The sequence below is a fragment of the Drosophila biarmipes genome, chromosome 3L (genome assembly GCF_025231255.1).
Source record: "Drosophila biarmipes strain raj3 chromosome 3L, RU_DBia_V1.1, whole genome shotgun sequence".
In the NCBI taxonomy this organism is placed as follows: Eukaryota; Metazoa; Arthropoda; class Insecta; order Diptera; family Drosophilidae; genus Drosophila; species Drosophila biarmipes.
The window spans coordinates 4502936-4524184 of record NC_066613.1 but is presented as its reverse complement, the minus strand read 5'-3'; the positions used below and the strand labels follow the sequence as shown (position 1 = coordinate 4524184).

Genomic DNA, 21249 nt, shown 5'->3' with positions numbered 1-21249 from the left:
CCCCAGGACACCGAGGCGGGGCGCCTGCGGTGGACCTTCTGGCTGCCCTCCTTTATTTACATGTATTGCAGTTATTTTGTATGTAATTTATTTCCCAGCGGCCCAAGTCCTCGGAGTGCGTTTCCTACCTCTCCCTCGACTTCGGTTTTTGTTTATTGGTTTTTCAACTGGGGGCTCTGTGCTCCGCCGGCCTTCCTCACCGTTTGCGAATGTGTGTTGTCTGCAAAGTGCTTGACGTTGTCGGCTCTGGCGGTCAAGTTTGAGTTTTGGTTTAAATGGGAGCTGCCGGGCCCGGACGCTGAAGTGGAGAGACCACAGCCGAGCTTCAGGCGGACGTCAGCTGCGGCCAAGGGGATCTCGATAGGACCTCATAGGTAATTAGGTTTCAGGAGAGGATAATCTCAACTTAGCCCTATTTCGTGGATGGAAAATTTATTGTCCCTTGAATAAATGTAATTTCATATAAATATGTAATTTCATATAAATATGTAAGTGTATTCAAGTATTTTAGATTTTCGCGAGAATCTTTGAGCGTCGTATTTTAACAAAATAAAGAAATTGTTTTGCTCATTCCGACTTTATTATGGTTTTTCCAAGCCATTTACATTTCTGTTTTTTAAACATCGTATTTATAAGCGACAAATTTTCTAAATTCCTCGGAAATATATTGTTCGGATATTATTGTCAATCGTTTTATAAGCTTTTGTGCAGGGAAAAATAAATTATATTTAATGAGGGGCCTAATCGATCAATTGTTTTCGGTTTAAGTTTTGACTTCTCCGTTCGTATAATTTCTTGTTGCAAATTAACAGCCGGCGACTAATTGCGTTGCCGTTGAATGTGCTTCAGTAAAAATACAGCCAGAAAGGAAAAGGTTCCCCGACACACTTTGCTGCTCGTTAATCAATTAAAACATTTGTGATTTTGCATAAACATTCTTGCCTCGGCTCTGCCATATTTTTGCACTCGGTTTGTTTACATGGAAGATGGAACGTTCCGTCCCGGCAAACAAAAATTGATTAAAACATCACGTAATCGCAATGTCGTCGTCGTCATCGGCACCGGACTGGAAGCTCGGGCCATGGGCGGCGCCAACGTCAACTTGGGGATCTGACAAGGCATATACATACCATATACCATGGGCCATATATGGTATGCGGGAGATCTCCGGACTCCGGCGAAGCACCGCACGTACGCATGTGGTTTCGCTCGGGCCCTCGGCCTATGCCTTATGCATATGAATTCGAATCCAAATCGTTTCAATTGAATTCTGCGAACTCGCAGTTGATTCATCTGACAGCCACTGCAGTGAATTCAAATCGGGGCAATTATCCATTGCTTGTGGCGAAGGTACTGAGTCTATTACGGACCGCAGATATTAATGACAAATTGCGCATCGATGAGGATGTGGATGTGGACGAAGTGACTCACTGCCAGCGGGGGAACCTGACGTCTTATCATCGCCGCCATAAATAAGGCGAAGGGACACGGACATCTGGCACTCGCAGATTCCGTGCCCCGGCAGAGGCACTGTAATTCTTTCTTGCAGTCTTCATAAATTTCATTTTTACATGCGGCACAATGTCAGTGCCCTTTGGTTTGGGCCATCCCGAGCCGCTCCTGACCCCGCCGGACCGTCCAAATATGCTTAATGACTTGTTTGTGAGCTGGATTAAATATAAATTATATTTCTTTTTGCTGCCCGTGCGAGGAGCTCTTCCCCGGAGAGCCAAAGTAACCAGTTCGGTTTGCGAAATGATTAAAATTTTATTCCAATGAATTTTTGTGTGGCGAAGCGGCGCTGCAATGGCTAAAGGGCATTCCCCGGTGAATTATGGGGAAGAGCTGGGGACTTTAAGCTGCCACTTCGCATGCAGCGGGGACCCCATCCATCATGGGAAATTGAACCCATCCCCAGTCGGCCTGCCTCCCACGCAACTCCCGATAGATTTCCATGCCGGAAAATTCGTATCTGGGTCAGAGTGCTTGATTGATAGTAAATAAAGGCGAACCGCTCGAATCAAGTCAAATCATATTTCTTCTTGAGCGGTACTTGGGCATTTTAATTAGTCGTCTGCTCGCAAAGGGGCAAAATAATTGGCTCAATTCAGGGACTTTCGATTCGATTCTGATTGTGGGGCACATGCCCAAGTAAATAAGCCCATCCAGCGCAGAGTTCTGTGTGTCATTTGGATCAATCAATCAGGGGATTTGGGCTAGCTCGAGTTCTGGCCTACAAATATGCCACTCATGAATCAACCGAATCCACCGGCAAAAAGGTTGCTCATAAAATGTATAGCGGGCCCGAATTAATTTGCTATGAAAATGTGCGAAAAGATGCAAATGGCCGGAATTTGCAGTAAAAAATTGACCAAAACATAAGTTTAACGGTGCGGCTACGAAATATGTTGTCAAATAAATAAAAATTCCGGCACACGGAGTGAAAACTCCTCCACTTGATATAAATGTGAGGTAGTTTGTCCTGCCCAGCCTCAGACGATGACAGGAAACTGTAAGGAATTGCCCCGGGCTGCGGGGTGGGTGGTGCTGGTGCTCTGAACTTGAAGCTGGCAGCCGATCAATATTTCATGCGAAGTTCGAAAAAATCTCTCTCGAGCATGTTTATGAAAATGCAGCCGGAAATCGAATGTCTGTCAGGGCAAACATTTCTATAAACTGGCGTAGGGAGTCGGGAATAGTGATGGCCACTAGCTTCCTCGTTCCCCGCAAATTATGCAAATAAGTCAACACGGAGCTGGCAGAGGATGTGTGCGTCTGCTGGAAAAGTTTCCCCGGAGGACCACAAATGAATCATATGCCAAAAGGCATTTGAAGGCCTCAAGCCCTTGTAATGGGCCCTTTGGGTCCTTCTGCCCTCCTTGTCTGCGCCGACATGACGCTGGAAAATGCATGTTGGAGCAGGGAAAGTTTTGTGCCCAAGTCTGAGCGCTGTCAATTTCAGTTTCCGACTCCGTCCGGAACTGAGATGATTTGGGCAGATTTTCCATAGGAGAAACATTTGTCTTTCCTGCAGCTCGGGCAGGCGTGTGTCTATAAGATACATTTCGGGACCGCATGCCGAGACTCACCTGCAAGGACAGAGATAAAAAGTTGTTGGATTCTTTGGGGCCAGGGCATTCGAATACTTAATCTATACGTGGCCCAGGACTAATCCATGGCCACAAGCCGACTTACATCGGGTTTAATTAACGAAGGAGGCGTGCTGGAAGGGCGGACTAAACTTAACCGGAACACAACTTAAGCGCATAAATTATAGCCTGAGCCTGGACTTAGGAATGCTAATGATGTCCTCCGGCTGTCTTTTCCTGAACCGGCTAATAATGCTTTGCATATAATCAAGCAGGCCATGCATAACCTTCCCCGGCATGCGCCTTGGCTTTGCCTTCTCCCAGAGTTCTCGATCCGTCTTCTCGGGAGGCTCACGGTGCTAATCCAACAACTTGACTGCCATTACCCCAGGAGTCGTATAGATGGAGCTGGCAGGATGGAGTCGGCGGAGGAGGAAAAAAACGTTCATTTGCTCAATCGTGCACTCGAAAATGTCAATTTACATTTGCGGACTGGCTGGCAACGCATTTTCCCTGTGGGGGAATCTGGGTCCCAGCCAGCTTAAGTTGACTTTAACGCCTCAATGCATCCAACTAGAAGGGCCAGATGGATCTGGGAGGAGGCGGAGGCATGCGAAGGCATTTCATATAGGAGAAAGTTTTTGTGTGTGCAACAGGGAAAAAAGGAAAACTTTTTATTAAAGTCAGCCGAAATGGCTGGAGCTCGTTTCGGTTTCGGATTTCCAAGCTCCCAGAAAGTAGCCCTAGTCCGCCCAAGCCCCCCAGCCGCTCTTCCGCCCACGCCCCCTCTGCCTTTCTGTGTGTGTGTTTGACAATGTGGGCGTGGCTCTGGGCTCTGTCTGTTGCTCTGGTCAAGTTAATTTGTATGTGTGGCCGTAAACTTTTGCCAGCTTAGCCTTTCCAACACGCCTCGCTGGCCAGTGGGCGTCCAGGATGGCAGGATGGATGGATGAATGGATGGATGCTGCCGCCACGGGTTGGAGTCCCACTCCGTCCGATATCTCAAATGTCCAGTTCTGAACTCCGTCCACAATGTGTGAATTTTGTTGGCTTATTGCTTTTCTATGCCGCATAATTGCTGACTTCTTTCACACATTCGCACACATCATTGGAGCGGACTGTTCTGGACTGGATGGGCAGGAAGAGGACCGATTTGGGGCGGGGTGTGTTTGTCCTTGGACAAGGCGCATAAATCATCGAGGCTGCCGCAGAGTCCCGAAATTTATGCTTGGTTGCATTTTTGATGCCCGGGACCCAAAAGCGGGGACTGTCCAAATGGCCGCCTAGTGGGCAGGGAAGATAAGAGCGGTTGGCAGTCAGAACAAATCAAGAGAAAAGCTTCCGGGAAGCGTATTTCCCGCTATCTCTATCCTGACAGTCCCTTCTCCTCCTTATGGAGGCCCAAGTATTTTTCGAATAGTTTCACTTCGCAGCGGGTTGCATGGCTACTCGGTGGGCTGCCAAGGATACCACCGCTTGTTATCCAAACAAGTAGTCTCAGCAACGGTTTAAATTTTGTTTCCTCAGGACCTTGTTCATAGCGGCTCATATCCTCATCTTGGAGATAGTTCCCTGACTCTTACATTTCTCAACATTTGCATTAATGAAAAATGCCCTGCTTTTCCGCCTCTAATGTGCGCTTCGTCAGCGCAGAGTCGCAACTGCAGCAGAAGTGCAGCGACCTGAGGGCCAGGGCTCGAGCCCAAACGGCTGCGTATCGTCCTCCGGCGGGGGGCTTTCGTTCTTCCACCACGGCCTTCGGCTCCTTCAGGCGTCCACCCTGCGACCAGTCGGCGGCCTATGACCAGAAGCAGCTGAAGCGCAATGAGCGGGAGCGGAAGCGTAACCAGGGAACAAAGCAGGTGGTGCTGCGAGCCGGGGAGGTGAGGCGCCTCAAGGATCAGGGCAGACTTGAGACCGTCAGCGAGAAGCTGCAGAGGATCGAGCAGCAGGAGGAGGAGCACCGCAAGCAGCTGCAGATGGTGGAGGATATGCGCCGTCGCTTTGAGGCCATCGATGAGGCAAGGGGCGGTGACGCATCCGAGGTCAAAATCAGCCTGCTCAGCGAGATCCTGGAGGAAAAGCAGTCGGTGCTGAGCCGCGCCTTTCTGGCACGCCAAGAGCAGGAGCAGGAGGTGAAGCAGATCAACCGCATGATCCTCGACGCCAAGTGCAAGGCTGTGCGGGAAGCGCAGATCCAAGAGAAGCACCTCTTGTCCAAGGCCCTGCGCGAAGACGACGAGCGGCTGGCACGCATGGTGAACGAGCGGGCCCAGAAGGCGTTGACCGAGGAGGATGAACGCGAGCGGCTGGAGGTGGAGAAGAGGAACCGCTACGCCCAGGAGATCCGACGGCAGCTCTCGGAGCGCGAGAACGTGCGCTACCTAGAGGCCAAAAGGGTTGCCGATGAGGCCAAGGATATCCGTCGCGCTACCGAGCTCCTGCGCGTCCAGGAGGAGCAGCAACGCTCCTTGGTTCAGCAGCGCAAGCAGCGGTTCCGCGAGGAGCTGCAGCGCATCCGGGAGATGACCAACGTCTTCAAGACCATGCTCGGTGAGCAGGAGCGACTGGCCGACCTGCGAGTTATGGCCTACATGCGCGAGAAGCAGGAGAAGGAGCGCCAGCTGAAGGAAATGCAGCGACTGGCCAAAAAGGAGCTAGAGCGTCGCCAGCAGCGGATCTTCACGGTGGCCGCCGAGGCCATGGAGACACGCCAGACCAACGACGAGCTGAAGTATCTAAAGGAGCGCGATCGCGTAGAGCGCGAGTACCGCCAGCGGGAGAAGGAGGCGGCCATCTCGCGGCGAGAAGCTGAGCGGGACTTGCTCGAGTCGCGGGCCCAGCAGGCACAGGAGATGAAGCAGCGACTAGCCCTGGAGATCGCCCACGCCGGCGAGGAGTTCGCGAAAGTCATGGAGCGGATGCGCAAGGAGGAGGACAGGGAGAAGGCCTTGGATCGCCAACGGGAGGCCCAGCGGCAGGTGTACCGCCAGGACCTGCGGCAGCAGATGACCGACAAGCAGGCGGAGCGGCGGCGACTGGCCGAGCTGGAGGCCGTGCGGGTGCAGAAGTGGCTCGACCGAGAAAAGCAGCGAGACGCCAACATCCGGCAGGTGATCAGCGCCAAGATCGCCGCCATGCGCGAGAACTGCCTGCCGGAGAAGTATCTGCGGGAGGTGGAGAAGCAGCTGAAAAGCATTCAGGGCTTCCGAGACCGCATTCGCTGAGTCTGGATGGTTGCCTTATATCAGGCGGATTGGGAATGTCAGTAGTAGTGTCCAACTACCGCCTCAAAGTATGTGGGCATCAACTTCACTTCACTACATCGATCAGAACCCTAAAAACATAGCACACATTATTACCTCATGACCCGGCCATTCACTTCAAGGAACTGAATCGTTCAGATGCTATATTTACATCAAATCCATCACAGTAAACATTGCAAAACATTTATGCTTCAAAATTCTAAATAAGATATAAGGCACTGTAAGAAAAATGAATAAATAATAAATACCTTAACGCCTTTTTGCTCCATAACAACAATAACAATAATACTTGATTAAGAACTGAAGAGATTAAGCCTAAGGGCGTAGGAAACTTGGTTTCGGGACTGGTTGGGTGGCTTAGCACATCTACTGTACAGATCTCCGCCCGAAGGTTCCAAGCCGATCACAGCCCGAAAGTATGCCATAAAGTGCCGACGCACAGTAACTGGCGAGGCAGGCGAAATCAAAGAACCGCCATGCCACATTGTTGCGCGTGCGGCAAAGAGCCCGCCCACACACACCACGCTAATTTCCAACTATGTGGGCGTTTAGGCCACCCCCAGCAGCCCACTTTCCCCGCGGGTGGGCCCGCAATTACAGGGGGAGGGGAAACTAGTGCCTGGGTGCCATGGAAAAAGTGGTAGCCAACTTTTGGCTACAATAAAATTTTATTATGCCACACACATACGCCGAGCGTACACAAGCAAACAATGGAAAGGCGAAGACGAAGATGAAGCTGGAGCTCCGGCTCGATTGAAGATGCCACCGCTAGCGACAACGGCAACGACGAACTCTTGTGCATGGTTCAATTATCGTATTTCATGATTCGTTAAATTTTCGCATACGCCAAAAAAATACGCAAGATAAACCCCGCACCTCATACCACCCAGCAGGCTGCGGGCGAGGAACAGCCGAGGCGAGGAACAGGTTTCCCCTGGCAACCATTGTGATTCCTACGACATGTCGGGGACCCGCAGAGGGCTCCGGGAACGGGCCTGGGCTCGGGCCTGGGATTGCCTGCCACTCGCATACGGCAGTAATAATTCCAATGACAATAAACGTTGTCGTATTTACAAGTACCAACACACACCCTGACGGGAATTGATGAGAAAAGTTTTGAGGAAATGTCAATAGAGAAGCAGAGACAAACTATGCTCCGATGTGCGAGGGAGTCTGCTCGAACTGTGGAACCGAGCCGGAAAATTGCGAGTAGACGTTGGGGCAACTTCCTTGCCTACACTTAAGCAAACTAATTGCAGGACCACCAAATCAAATGATTAATAAAATTGCATTCTCAATAGGTTTATTTCTATTTGTTCGCTTCAAGAATGTATCAAAAAATGGTTCTTAAAAGTTGATATTAAAATTGGTTAAAATATTGAACGTTCAATGTTTTAAATGAATAACCATGTCTTTAAAACATCAGAGAAGTCATTAACAGAAACCCAACAAATCCCTTCAAATAGAAAAAATCGTGTTTGATTGTTACCCAGCAATTGCTTGGCTCTAGCTCAAAGTGATGTCAAACGAACAACTAACAGCGTTCTGTAAGCAAAAAGGGGTGCCTTGGAGATCATTTTTGTGGCTAACTATAACTACCATTTTCCTGCCTCGAAAGCTCTGCCCACCCCACTGTGCTTGTCGCGGCATCTTTGGCATTTATAAATATCGTGCTGGGCAAAAAGGTAAAAGCCAAAAAATATCGATATTGTAATTGGAAAAAATAAGACGCAGCTGCCTTAGTGTGCACTGCATTCCTCGGCGTCGCTCCCCGCCCTTTCACTTCCATCGAAATTTATCTGCAAGATTGCACACAATTGTTTTGTATTAGCAAAGTGATTCCTTCCCCGGCTCGCTCCAGTGCGGCGTGGCTTCCTTGGGCTGAGTTCGGGATGGCTGAGAGGTGCCACCGATACGTGTGCTTAAAAATAAATTGCTCGGCTTTAGCTTGCGTTCCACTCCTATGGCTTTCTTTTGTAGTTGCGGTCTGGTTTATCTGCCGCAGCCGCAGAAGCGGATCACCTCCTCCCTTTCGCCTTTGTTGAACTCATAAGTAGAGGTAGTTCAAAGCGGCGCAAGACAGATGAGCAAAGTGGTTTCGGTATCTGTGCTTCGGTATCGGTATTTGCATCTGCAGCCAAGAGACCCCTCCATATCTAGGTGACTGGGTAATGGGTCTCAATTGCGCCTCAAATTCAAGACATCAGTCGTGCGTCCGCTGCATATCAATGCGGTGGGCGGGCGGTGGAAATGGAGCTGAAAATCAATATAAATGAGGAAGCCGCTTGGTTGGGCCGCTGGGGAGGTGTCGCTGCAGAATGGATTTGAGGAGGTCACCGGCAGGAAACTGCGCATTGAGCAGCAGATTGAGCGCAAAAATAGCGAATTAATAATAGCCGAATTCGGCTTAATTGGACACGGCAAATCAATAGAGTTGGCCGGGGACGGTCTTAAATTGAATACGGCAATCAAGGAATGTCGATTGGGGGAGGCATGATTGATGGTTTGCTGATGGTATCTGCTCCCCCTGGAGAACTTTTCTATTTTCACCCTTCTGATCCAGGTGATAAGGAGGAGCAGGCACCTGGTTAGGTGTGGCGCCATCTCGCCCCGAACTTTCCTCCGCGAATCTTGCGTGTGACTATTCTGGACGGTATGTGGGTAACGACTTATGCGATTATGAAATACATGGCTGCGATTAGATACGCGACACGCTAGAGACATATACAATTAGTCGGCCCAAGAATATTTATTTTCGTTTTCTGCGATGTGGAATGTGTTCGAGTGGTATTATGACCACAATTACATATTTATTTATCTATCTACCTGATAGGCGACGCTCTTATCTAGCCTTTGTTTATGGACAATCTAGCCAGAAGTTGCCATAAGACCCTGCTTCGACAAAGGGGTTTCCTGGAAATGCGGTTGTCAATGGGAAACCCGGCCGTATTGGAGTGCCGGAGAGCCAAACTTAAAAAATTCCACCTCGTAAATCACTTGGGCAATAAATATTTATTCAGCCTGCAGAGCAAACACTTAGATTAAGCCTTAAAATCTGTCGAGAGCCAAACATAATAAACATAAAACAAATAATAAAATTAAGCTCGACTTAATTGATTTGTTCATAAATCCCGCGCCTCGCAGCCATCCGCGCATGCGATCGAAGCTCGGCGCTGCGGAGCCGTAAGCTCGGCCATTATTTATTATTTATTATATATAATGCACTATCTGCTGCAGTCGGCGTCGCTGCCCAGAGATTGTCGCAGCTGATTGGCGAGCGGGATCCACGTTGGCGGGCTGCCCACTTCAAAAGCGGCAGCGGCGACTGCGACGTGACTGCGGCATTGTTTACAAACAAACAAGTCGCCAGCGAGGAGCGTAGAGCCAGTAGCCAGTGGTCAAGATACAGAGCCGCGGTCCGGCTTGCAATATCGGCGGCAGATACTTTTGGCGAGATACAGATACCCGCGCATGGCCGAAATTCTTCCGATTTGTCTTCGGGCACTCGAAGGCCGACTCGATTTCCCGGATCGGCGCCGGAGTTGCACAACCGATCCGCTTGGATTTCGAAAATCGCCGGAGGGAGGGGGTGTGTGGGGGTGGACAGTGCCTATCAGGTAGAGAGTGCGCCGCGCGCTTATCACATTTTTCTGTTTGCTTCGGTTTCTAAATGGAAAAGTGGTCGAAATAGCAGCCGGCAGGCCGATAAGCCTGATTATACCCCTTCCGTCACATTTCCAGCTTACTGTCTTAGACGACGTGGGTCAGATCGCTGGGCGGAGTGGAAGGGCGCGAGGCAGGCGGCTTGTAAGCCTCCTCCTCGTCTTTCTCTGCTCCATCCTCCTCGTGGGAGACCTGGAAATCTTGGGAGTCGTCGGAGTCCTCGCAGCCCCTACAGTCCTCCACATCCGAGTCCTGCATGTCGTCCAGGGGCGTGGTGGTGGTCATCGAAGCGGAGGCAGCTGCGGCCAGAAAGTGCACCTTGGCCGAGGCAGTCGAGTTGTTGTTGTCCGCCATCAGCTGGTGGTGCAGATGGTGGCTGTAGGTCATGGAAGGCGGGCAGCTGCCCCTGCCCACAGGGCGGGGACGGTGGCGCAGTAAGTCGCCCACGTAGGCTGCGGTAATTGAGGCGTAGGCCATGCCCAGCAGAGCTCCGGCCAGGACATCCGACCAGTGGTGCCAGTAGTCGGCCACGCGGCTCAGCGAGACGCAGAGGGCGGCCATGAGGAGCAGGAACTGCAGGACGTGCCGCAGGACTCGCACTCCTCCCCGCCCGCGCCACACGCCGTGGACGTAGAGAGCCAGCAGGAGCATCGAGTAGAAGCTCAGGCTGCTGTGGGCACTCGGGAAGCTGACATGCAGCTCTCGGATCTGTCGCGTGGAAAGGTTGTGGTTGGAGCAGTGGAACTGCTCTACGTACAGATCAGCGTTCTGGGGGTCCGAGCACGAGCTGCCATCGTCCAGACGCGGTTGGCAGCCGTGGAAGAAGTGCGGCCTTAGGCGACCCACGGCGTGCTTGGCCAGCTCGGTGGTCAGATAGGTGGCGATGAAGCCGAAGCTGAAGGTGGCCTCCGCCCGCCACAGATTCCGGAGGTAGAGCCGGGTGCGGAAGCGCTTGCAGATGCGCATGATCTCCACCACGGCCACGAAGAGCATCGGCAGCAGCAGCATCATCAGCAGCAGCATCGGCACCGTGATCGTGCAGTCCCTGTAGGGATAGCGGATGCTCAGGTCCGAGCAGAAGAACCCCCTCTTGAAAGTGTGCATGACTTCGAGTGGCTTTCTTGGGTTTATATTTCAGCCGCGTTCTTATCGCGTGGGTTCAAGCCAATCGCTTGACACTTGGCACTGGTTTGTGACAGTACATTTGTCTCTGCCTTTTACGCCCAATATCAGTGGCCATTCGCTCACTCGTTTCACTTACTTTTCGGCTGCCACACAAATTGCGCACTTAGTCGCTGGCCCGGGCATTTTTTACTGCGATTTTCGCTTTCGAAAAACTCGCGCACGAACTCCCAGGCTGGGTTCAAAGGCAATTTTCTTCGCGGGAAATTAGCGAGTTACGGCCAACAGCCGTCACTCAGTGGGCTCAGGCTGTCTTGCAGCCCATGAACCAATGGTCCGCACTACGGTTTGCTGTCTATGGGGCTCTGGGCCGCTCTGACGCTTTGTTTGGAATCGTCGGCGAATGTGACTAGCTCGCTGGCTGTGACTACAACTGCGACTGCGACTGCGAAGGCGAAGGCGACGATCGCTGCCGAGCTGCCGGTAGCGACTGCCCCTCGATTTCGAAGCAGGCGTTCGCCTCTGGCCCGCTGGAGTGTCTACGGTCTACGGCCTACGGTCTTCGGAGCGGAGAACCCAAGCCAAAACAAAGTTGAATCTGAGAGACGGCCCACCGCGTCGAAGGTTCCCAGCACTGTGTGCGATTCGCACTGATATTGGATTTCAATGGTACTTGTACTTGTACTTCTTATCACGACCGCGCTCCTCTCAGTTCGCTCGTACACTGAGAACGTGATGTTTTATTGCAGATCATAAAAATTAGGATCAAAATATAAAATGGTTCTGAAGAACAAAGATGTGCATACAGATTGCTCATAAAGATTGGTCCTAAGAATGTATTTCTTCGTCGAATAATTATCACTAAAATGATTTTATTTTTATACCCTTGCAGAGGGTATAATAATTTCAGTCAGAAGTTTGCAACGCAGTGAAGGAGACGTTTCCGACCCCATAAAGTATATATATTCTTGATCAGCATCACGGATTCATCTAACCGCGTCCGTCTGTCTGTCCGTCTGTCCGTCCGTTTCTACGCAAACTAGTCTCTCAGTTTTAAAGCTAGCGGGCTGAAGCTTTCCCAAAAGTCTTCTTACTATTGCAGCTAGTATATAAGTCGGAACCAGCCGGATCGGACAACTATATCTTATAGCTCCCATAGGAACAATCAAGGAAATAATTAAAAAAAATTATATCTTTCGTGTTTTCTAACATATACCTTTCTAAGCTTGGATATAACATTTTTAAATTAGTTCTGAATTTCGAATTAAATTTTTTTCAAATCGGACGACTATATCATATAGCTGTGATAGGAAAGATCGGATATTGGTGAGAAATAATGTGAAACAAATTATAGCGTTGGGGCTTTTTGACATATTATCTTATAATATTGGGAATATAAATTTTTATATTTTTAAGAATTTGGAATTCAATTTAATAAAATTATTAATAATTTTTTATAACTGCAAGGGTATACAAACTTCGGCTTGCCGAAGTTAACATGGGGTTTACATAACCTTTAACTAAATTAAACTAAATTATTTTTCATCAGCTTTAACTTTTCTTTAACTAAAAATAGAGTTTTTTAAAAAAAATTTTATATATTAAAAGAAAATTATTTTATATTAAAAAATATAGGATTACAAAATCATATTAGCAGGAAATATAAATATTTTTCTACACCATATGGGTTAGAATTTTAATTTAAAATAAAACAAGAAAAAACGACTTATCCGATTTAGAAACCCGATGCTCGGCTGCAAGGAGCGCGAGAGGGATGGACATATGCTTCCAGGAAATCTTTTTTCTTTCATTAGCGCCATCTAGCGCGTACTCCCGACATCTAGCGCCACCTAAATCACTATCTAGTGGCGGTCTCAGCGGCTAGTGACGTGGTAGTGAAAACGGTTGATTTAAAATGAAAGGTCTGAAATGAGCGTGGCACCCTGGTTGAGCTGCGCAGGAAGCTTAGGAATCTGCATGCCAAAGAAAGTTATTACATAAAAGTTCAAAAGTAGTCAACTTTCCTAAAACTATAAAACTAGCTTCAAAAATACTTATTTTAAAATTGGAGTCGTAAATGTCAGACACACAACAACATTGTAGAGTTACAAATTACCAATACGTCAGTTAACCGCAACAAAAAAATTGAAGTTAAAAAGTTGTAAGTGATTTGCTGTCAAATTGACAATTTGAATTTTTGCCTAAACGTTTTTTTGTGTGTAAAATCAAGTTCTTTAAATACTTTATTTATCTGAATTTTTTTTTAAATGTTGGTATGGTTTTGTCTCACTTTGTTTCTTTAATACCCAAATAGTAAATTAGTATCCCTAAGATTCCTCAGTAATTTACTAAATTGAAACGACATCAATTTTTAATTTTTTTAATTTGACGTGTTGGTATAATGAGTTTTTAGGCTACATATAAGGCAATATCAGTGCGTAATTGTGCAGTGTACTCTCGCTCAGACTCACTTCTCTTGTCGCCTGTTGGCTTTGGCACGAATGTTGCTAATGAGGAAACTATTGAATTGTTTCAAGGTTTGCTCTGCTCAGTTTGCTTAGGCTTGTTTGCCTGCGACTTGGCATTTGCGCATAATGAAAGAGTTGCATTCGAGGCTGATGGATGTGGATGCGAAGATGGAGTCACGGAGCGGAGGAGTTCCTTCGGCTGCCTGCGGTGGCCAGAGGAGTAGGTCATTCCAACGTGACTTCAGACGGTTTGCAGCTCCGGTCCGTGCCTTTGTGGCATTTGTGTTGATGTAGGTCGTTGGTCGGACCCCAGTGAATGAGCGGACCTCGGCGGATTGGGTTCTGTAGTAATGGAGACGAAGGCAAACACTGGTCAGACTCCGAATGCTGGAGCTGGAGCTGGGACTGGGGCTGAGGCTGGACCTCGAGCCGCAGTGCATAAACTGCTTCTTTATGGCAATTTTCAACTGCTCAATTTACATCGGAATTGCTGTGCCTGCAACTATTTGCTGTTAATTTATGCTAATTTCGGAGTCGCTCTAAAAGGAAATAACTCCAAGAGTTGGTCGGACAATGGCAGTCCGGCTACGGATATGAACATGACCGAAAGACCCTGGTTATGGACTCACAGGGGCGTCAGCTCGGGGTGCTGAAAAACTTGGAACTCTAAAATGGAAACATATTGAAACGCTTGTGAAATAAAGTATAAACTAATGAAATAATATTTTTTAACTCAAATTAGTATTTAAAGATAAATGATATAAGTTTCTCATAATCAGAGAGATCGAGAGAGGGAGAGAGATCCATCCAAATTCTTAAAAAAAGGAACCATGTCTTCGTGTAGATGTTCAATGCAATGAAAATCATGTTTGTAGGTCAGAGTAATCGAAACTGTGCAGCGATGGTCAAAGTGCTGCCAATGTAAGGTATAACCAACGGAATGATCTGATTACATAACGCAGAACGGTGACCGCTAGCCGGGACTCACTGTGAGCTGATCTCCACAGAAACCACACCGCAGATCCGCCCCTTTGTCAATCGTTGGTTCGCAAGTCGTATCAATGAACGACCGCAGCACGCGCCAAAAACGAGTATTCACGATCATCATTGTAATCATCATGACTTCCTTGAGAAGCGGACGGGCGATCGTAAGGTTTCTGGTTTTATATGGCAGCGGGATCTTCTTTAGTGGCACCTTCGATTGAGGCGACATTAATCACAATTTATTATTGACATAATTCGTTAAATACGCAGGTCCAGCGGGTATTCGTCGTTTGCGAAACCCACGCGATTTTCTGGGTACAAGTAAATAGTCTCAAGCCCCTAGTCCCCAGGTCCCGCCCAGACTGAGGTAAACAAGAAAATCTGAGTCGGCACTTGTACGAATTGGTTTCGCGTTTTGCGAACCACAGAAGCACTTCCTGTCCAGTGCAAAGTGAAACTGCTGAGCCAAATATTTCCAAAGAAGTGGTTTTACTTCTGTGCTGGTTGCAGTTTTCCTGGCCGCTGATAAGCAAAGTGTAAGAATTTGTTCGGCGAGGTGTCAGCGTGAAATCGCGATGCGCAGCTGATAGCGAGTCTAACGCCAATGGGCGGCAACGCTGCGACGTAGTTTGCGAGTGAGGAAGTTCTGGCGGTCCAACCCGATCCTATTCGCTTCGATCCGATCCGATAAAGATTCCAGCGCTCTGCCCCTCCCGAGGGAAGCACTTGGCACTGACATTCCGCGATTAGCATGGGGAAATCTGTTTGCGCTGCGACAATAGGACGCTGTTGACATTACGCCGACGCCGGGGGCTATTGCGAGTTCGCAGACCCTCCGCATTGCCTCCACGGGGAGCTGATGCGCAAAGCGTTTGGTATGCAGACCCAATCAGGTGGACGCTACGAGGAAGTTTATGATCTGGACGGAAGTACGGGGCATTAGACTGGTGGCGTTTCCATAAGTCAGCGATAAGTGAGGGGTGAACAACCAGAACTGACGTTTATGCATCGATTCGTTTGAGGGAGCAGTAATAGCTTGCCACAAATCTCCTCAAGGTCTGCGAACCTATCCCAACGCTGAATGTTTCGTGCATTGAGCAATTTAACCGAGATCGACGGGAATTGATTTTAATTCCATGCACGTGCTATGCACCCAAGTGATTGAGAGCCAGAAACCTCTTTAAGCCACTCTGAGATTACCCAATATTATACAACTGCAATAATTTGTTGGCGGCTGCAGGTCATAGCTTCGGGGTGATTTAAATTTGTTATTTGCTACTGAATGCCAGGACACATATGTACATTTATTAACTGAACTAAAATATTTTATATTTCTTGTTTTCACTTTTGCTGTATTAATCATATGAGCTATTTTAATACCATAAAATTCAATATAAATTTTCGTTGGCACGTCCACTTGTTTAGAGTATTGGTTTATTATGAAAAGTTAATGAATGTACGAGTATGTTGACAGGTATCGGAAGAACGACCATAGCATTGTTTTAAGTTATATTAATTTTAATGTAAAAATGTTTATTATAGTTTTCGATAACAACCTTCTAAATGTTCTAAGTAATAAAAAGCTGATATGAATTAGCAGAGGGTATAATAATTTCAGTCAGAATTTTGCAACGCAGTGAAGAATACGTTTCCGACCCCATAAAGTATATATATTCTTTATCAGCGTCACAAGGCGAGTCGATCTAGCCATGTCCGTCTGTCCGTCCGTTTCTACGCAAACTAGTCTCTCAGTTATAAAGCTTTGGGCTGAAACTTTCCCAAAAGTCTTCCTTCTATTGCAGGTAGCATATAAGTCGGAACCAGGCGGATCGGACAACTATATCTTCTAGCTCCCATAAAAACTATCGGGGAAAAATTTTTAATAAAATTATATTTTCAGTGTTTTTTAACATATAACCTTCTAAGCTTGAAAATAACATTTTTTAAATAGTTCTGAATTTTGAATTCAATTTTATTCAAATCGGACGACTATATCATATAGCTGCCAAACGATCGGGACAAACTTTTAATTTTAAAAAACAGGGAGTTGGCTTATTTATTTTACTCTTACTTCTTAACAGGAAAAGCTAAGAAGTTTTCTTCTAAAAACAAAAAGAAATAAAATTAAGCTGTTATTTTTATTTTAACTTTGTTTGCTGTTATTTTAATTTATAAAACTTTTAAAAATATTAATATTTAACTTGGAAAAAACTGAAATCAATTGTTAAAAACTACGCCCTTAAAGTCGTTAAGCCTAAGTGTGTGCGTTCAAAATACATTATCATAACGACTAAATTACCAGACAAATAAAAAGATCAATTTTTAATAAACAGCGAATTGTGATTTGAGCTCGATGCTAATTTTACAAGCTAACGAGCCGCGTCGCCCGCTCTAGGCCCGCTCTAAGCCCTGTCCGCTGGCCGTTTCAATTAGCAATCCCATAAAAATAAACAGCGGAAAGAACCTCAAAGCAAGCCGGTTTCCCTCACCCTCACCGTCGATCGGGCAGAGGAGCTTAAAGCTCTGGGCGAACGTCACAACAAAGAGGCGTCAGCCGCAACCCGAAGAATGCACATCCGAGTGGACGACGTCATAGAACAGGTGTGGAATCACCTGCAATCCGCCACAGAGCCCCTGCCCATGCTTCTGTTGTGCGGTCGAATCCACGGAGTGAATCACTGGCCGAGAAATGCCTAAAAGTGAAAATTCCCAGCGCCCAGCTCCAATCGATGGCGACTCATACTCATCCGAGCAATTAACCAGCGGCAGGCCGAAATAACCACACTTGAGTGGTGCCCATCCAGTGGTGGGTCCAGTGGGTTTTTCAGCCTTTCTTGTCGGTTCCACTTGCTGCCCACTAGGAAATTATGCACACGCACCGAAAATTGCACGATCTGCAGCGAAGGGCGAGAACCGAAGACTCTCTCCGCAGAAACCAGTTTGCATCTTCCGCCTCTCTTCTGGCGGAGACTTATCTGTTTTCTCCTGGCTCACGAGCAGTAAGTGAAACCCGTTTCTCAATCCGCAAGCAATGGAGTGCGAGGTGGGTGTTGCACTTGGGGAGCTGTTTATACTTGCGCCGATTATAGGCGAAATATGAGTCGCTTGCATGTGGCATATGAAATTCGAGAGCTTCGGCAGTTTGCATTTCTGGCACTGGCACTGCCCCGCGAGAATTTTCGCAAGCCACCTAGGATTTGATTGGCCTTTGTCTGCCAATTAGCCGAATGTTTTATCGTTCTGCCGGCGCAGTGGAAACCTGACTCGCGGGTAATTAATAAAAAGCAAACAGCAAACAAATGTTTACGGCATGTCGGCGGATGAGCCGGATGAGCCGGACGGGGAGCTTCGCAGTTGCCCCGGCAACACCAACAATAACAACAGCTGTGCGAGGGGCTCACGCACCACCGTGTGGCTGACGGACCGCAAAGCGCTGCGAGAGAGAGGCCCCGAATCACGGCCAGGTTGGGCGACTCAGCAGCTTCGCTGGCTTAGTTAAGCGCGGATTGTCAGCCGGTCGAGTCGATCTGTTGCTCGCGAGGCGGTACGTGAATCTCAGACATGTCCAAGTACTCGAAGCTGGCCCGCGGGCTCTGCGACCTGCTGATCTGGGCGGCCCTCAGCGTGGCCAGCGTGCTGCTCCACAAGCTGGTGCGTCCCTTCCGGCGGGGCTTCTTCTGCGGGGACGAGTCCCTCAGCTATCCGCACCGCGAAGGCACCATTGGCCACGAACTGATCATCGCCATTGCGCTGGGCGTGCCCACGGCAGTGATCGCAGTGGTGGAGCTGTTCAAGCAGCTGCCGGAGACGGGCGGCAAGAGTCGGGCGGACGGCTGCCGGATTGCCCAACGGCTGGGCCACCTGTACCGGCAGGCCATCTTCTACCTGTACGGCCTGGCCATGGTCACGTTCACCACGATGCTCTCGAAGCTGTGCATCGGACGCCTGCGACCGCACTTCTTCACAGTGTGCCAGCCCATGCTGCCGGACGGAAGTGGTTGCCAGGACGCCCAGAACCTGGGTCGCTACATCGACAGCTTCACGTGCAGCAACGCCAACATGTCCGACTTTCAGTTCAAACAGCTCAACCAGTCCTTCCCCAGCGGCCACGCCAGCATGGCGATGTACGCGATGCTCTACCTGGCCATCTACCTCCAGGCGGCGCTGAGCACGAGGGTGTCCAAGCTGCTGAAGCACCTGCTGCAGTTCCTCTTCGTGATGTTCGGCTGGTACGTCTCGCTGACGCGGATCACCGACTACTACCACCACTGGAGCGACGTCCTGGCGGGGACGGCGTTGGGCGTGGTGTTCGCCTGGCTCACCACTGCCTATGTGGCCGACTTATTCGTCGGCCGGCGGTGGCCCAAGGCCGGCTACTCGGCCAACACGTTGCGCAAGCCGCAGGTGTCGCCCAAGAGCTCGACGAAGTCCCAAGCGGGAGGATCCACCGCTGGAGCAGCACAGCCGCCCGCCCTGCCGGCCTACACCTTCGGAACGCTGCCCTACTTGGCGGCCCATCCGGCTCAGGCGCAGGCGCAGTACGCCCAGACCTATCACAACTACGGCTACGTGCCCTGAGCCAACTGCCGGATTCCATTAGCAAAATGTAGCGTAGAGAACCCAACAAACACTCACATTCACGAACCAAGACTTGCACGGAATTCCTGTTTGGTTGTCTGTATTCTAGCGAAATAAATATTCAAGTACGATACGAATACGAAGCTCGTTTCATTCGGTAGAGTGGCGCATCGAAGATTTGCTGAGTGGATCGGTGGAGTAGAAAGTGTTTTATCGATTGGCGAATGAGGCAAAACTACTGATACTTTCGAAAGTCGTGACCAAAAACCTGGCAGCTAGCAAAAACATTTCTGGAATCCAAAGTCCGGGCTTACCTGCAAAGAGAACAATAACAGAAGGGCTTTGGTTAGAATGGATTCGGCACATTCCAATGGTGTTACAATAGAATTATTCTAGGAGATAATAGGATTTCATTCTCTTATAGGTTGCAGATATTTACAGTTAGCACTGCTTTTGTCCAAAAAGACACAAGTTTCTGGCGTGCAAAAACACCTGCCAGACTAAGTCGAAAAGGGAGATAGCTTCCATATTTAGAAGTTACACTAAACGAAAATGTGTAATTTTTGCTAAGAAAGGAATTTAAAATACGTTAATTTGAAAAAAAATTACACTATCAAGACACAGATGACTTGCATACAAATAAAATAGAGAATTGAAATAAATCCGATCGTTTATGAAACGAATTTAATTTAAATTTGTTTATGCCATGTAAATATTAATCAGTTAAATAACTTTAACATTGAGAACACTTTTGAAATAAATTCAATGTGAAAACCAAAAACAAGAAATTTACTGATATTGATTTTTTTTTATCTTGAAAATGGGAAATTCGATTTAATATGTCGCAAGTGTTCGTTTGATTGTAGAATAAGTTAGTAGAACCTTAGCATATTTGAGCAATCGGTAAGCAAGTGAGACCCACGGCCTGATCAGAGGGAAAAGCAAAACAAAGGTTTGTGAAACAAGTTTGTATAGCAGTAACCTCCAACACGGCTGGACTGATGGAAATGCAAATGAACTCGAACCAGGTCGAAAGAATCCGACAGCCTCGGTCCACCCATTCTTCAGTGTGAAAATGTGCGGCAATCCGAACACGCGCTTGCTCTCTCGGCTCGTCATCGATTTCCTGATTCTTCTGGGGATCTATGGAGTCGCCCTGGTGGTGCTGCCCCAGCAGCTGGCCACGGCCCAGCGGGGATTCCACTGCAGCGATGCCAGCCTCAAATATCCCTACCGCCAGCCCTGGCTGACCAAGGTCCACCTGACGATCGCAGTGGTGGCCTTGCCGGCGGCCTTTGTGCTCGTGGTGGAGATGCTCCGGGCCGCCGTGGTGCCCACTTCCACGGAGCTGAAGCAGCGCTTCGTCTTCGTGGGCGCCCGCATACCCAGCTTCATCAGCGAGTGCTACAAGGCCGTCGGCGTGTACCTCTTTGGCCTGGGTCTGACCCTGCTGGCTATCCGGTTGACCAAACACTCGACGGGGCGGCTGAGGCCCTACTTCTTCGACGTCTGCCAGCCCACGTGGGGTGAGGAGGGTGTGGAGGGCTGCTCCGGCCTGTCCGCGGAGAACTCCACCCACTTCCTCGAAGACTTTACCTGCACGGAGTTCGCCGCCTCTCAGGACCTGCTCGCTCTGGTGCGCCTCTCCTTCCCCAGCGGATTTGTGGCCACAACCTGCTACGCCATGGGTTTCCTGATCTTCTACGCGCAGGCCAGGCTCTTCGCCCCCTGGCTGCGATTGGTTCGAGCCAGCCTGCAACTGGCGTGTGGCTCGGTGGCCTTGGTGTTTTCCTGGGAGCGCATCTCCACCTACCAGAACCACTTGACGGATGTGGCGGCGGGCGCTGCTCTTGGTAGCCTTTTGGCCCTCTTCGCCACCGTGTTTGTGGCCCACATGTTCGAGGAGGTGCGGGTGAAGCGCCGTCAGTGGCCAAGAAACGAGCAGATCTACGGCTATGCGGGGTACTACAACAGAGCCACTTTCGGCTATTAATATAGGATGGGTTTACTAGACTTAGCTAAGGTAATAAAGGCTTTTAATTTATGAACAGAACTTGTTTCCGTGTAGTGTACTGCGGG

The 21249-nt window shown here is 48.8% G+C and overlaps 5 protein-coding genes across 5 annotated transcripts in view; 4 read left to right on the top strand and 1 right to left on the bottom strand.

Annotated features, from left to right (window-relative positions):
- LOC108030789 (putative phosphatidate phosphatase) overlaps window positions 1-21249 on the top strand; it is a 58564-nt gene that overhangs the window by 33999 nt on the left and 3316 nt on the right. The window lies entirely within an intron of this gene.
- LOC108030788 (cilia- and flagella-associated protein 45) lies at window positions 4700-7299 on the top strand. Its single transcript, XM_017103862.2, has one exon. The coding sequence runs from the start codon at window positions 4700-4702 to the stop codon at window positions 6314-6316; it is 1617 nt and encodes a 538-aa protein (XP_016959351.1). The 3' UTR covers window positions 6317-7299.
- LOC108030791 (putative phosphatidate phosphatase) lies at window positions 9349-11810 on the bottom strand. The gene has a single exon (XM_017103868.3). The coding sequence runs from the start codon at window positions 11120-11122 to the stop codon at window positions 10106-10108; it is 1017 nt and encodes a 338-aa protein (XP_016959357.1). The 5' UTR covers window positions 11123-11810; the 3' UTR covers window positions 9349-10105.
- On the top strand, window positions 18079-19307 carry LOC108030790 (putative phosphatidate phosphatase). The gene has a single exon (XM_017103867.3). It carries the CDS (start codon window positions 18154-18156, stop codon window positions 19168-19170), a length of 1017 nt encoding a protein of 338 aa, XP_016959356.1. The 5' UTR covers window positions 18079-18153; the 3' UTR covers window positions 19171-19307.
- LOC108030792 (putative phosphatidate phosphatase) lies at window positions 19444-21223 on the top strand. Its single transcript, XM_017103869.3, has one exon. The coding sequence runs from the start codon at window positions 20246-20248 to the stop codon at window positions 21161-21163; it is 918 nt and encodes a 305-aa protein (XP_016959358.1). The 5' UTR covers window positions 19444-20245; the 3' UTR covers window positions 21164-21223.

What these genes read in the sequence shown, in the direction of transcription:
- LOC108030790 (XM_017103867.3), top strand. Translation starts at nt 18,154, where the DNA reads ATGTCCAAGTACTCGAAGCTGGCCCGCGGGCTCTGCGACCTGCTGATC.
- LOC108030788 (XM_017103862.2), top strand. Translation starts at nt 4,700, where the DNA reads ATGCCCTGCTTTTCCGCCTCTAATGTGCGCTTCGTCAGCGCAGAGTCG.
- LOC108030791 (XM_017103868.3), bottom strand. Translation starts at nt 11,122, where the DNA reads ATGCACACTTTCAAGAGGGGGTTCTTCTGCTCGGACCTGAGCATCCGC.
- LOC108030792 (XM_017103869.3), top strand. Translation starts at nt 20,246, where the DNA reads ATGTGCGGCAATCCGAACACGCGCTTGCTCTCTCGGCTCGTCATCGAT.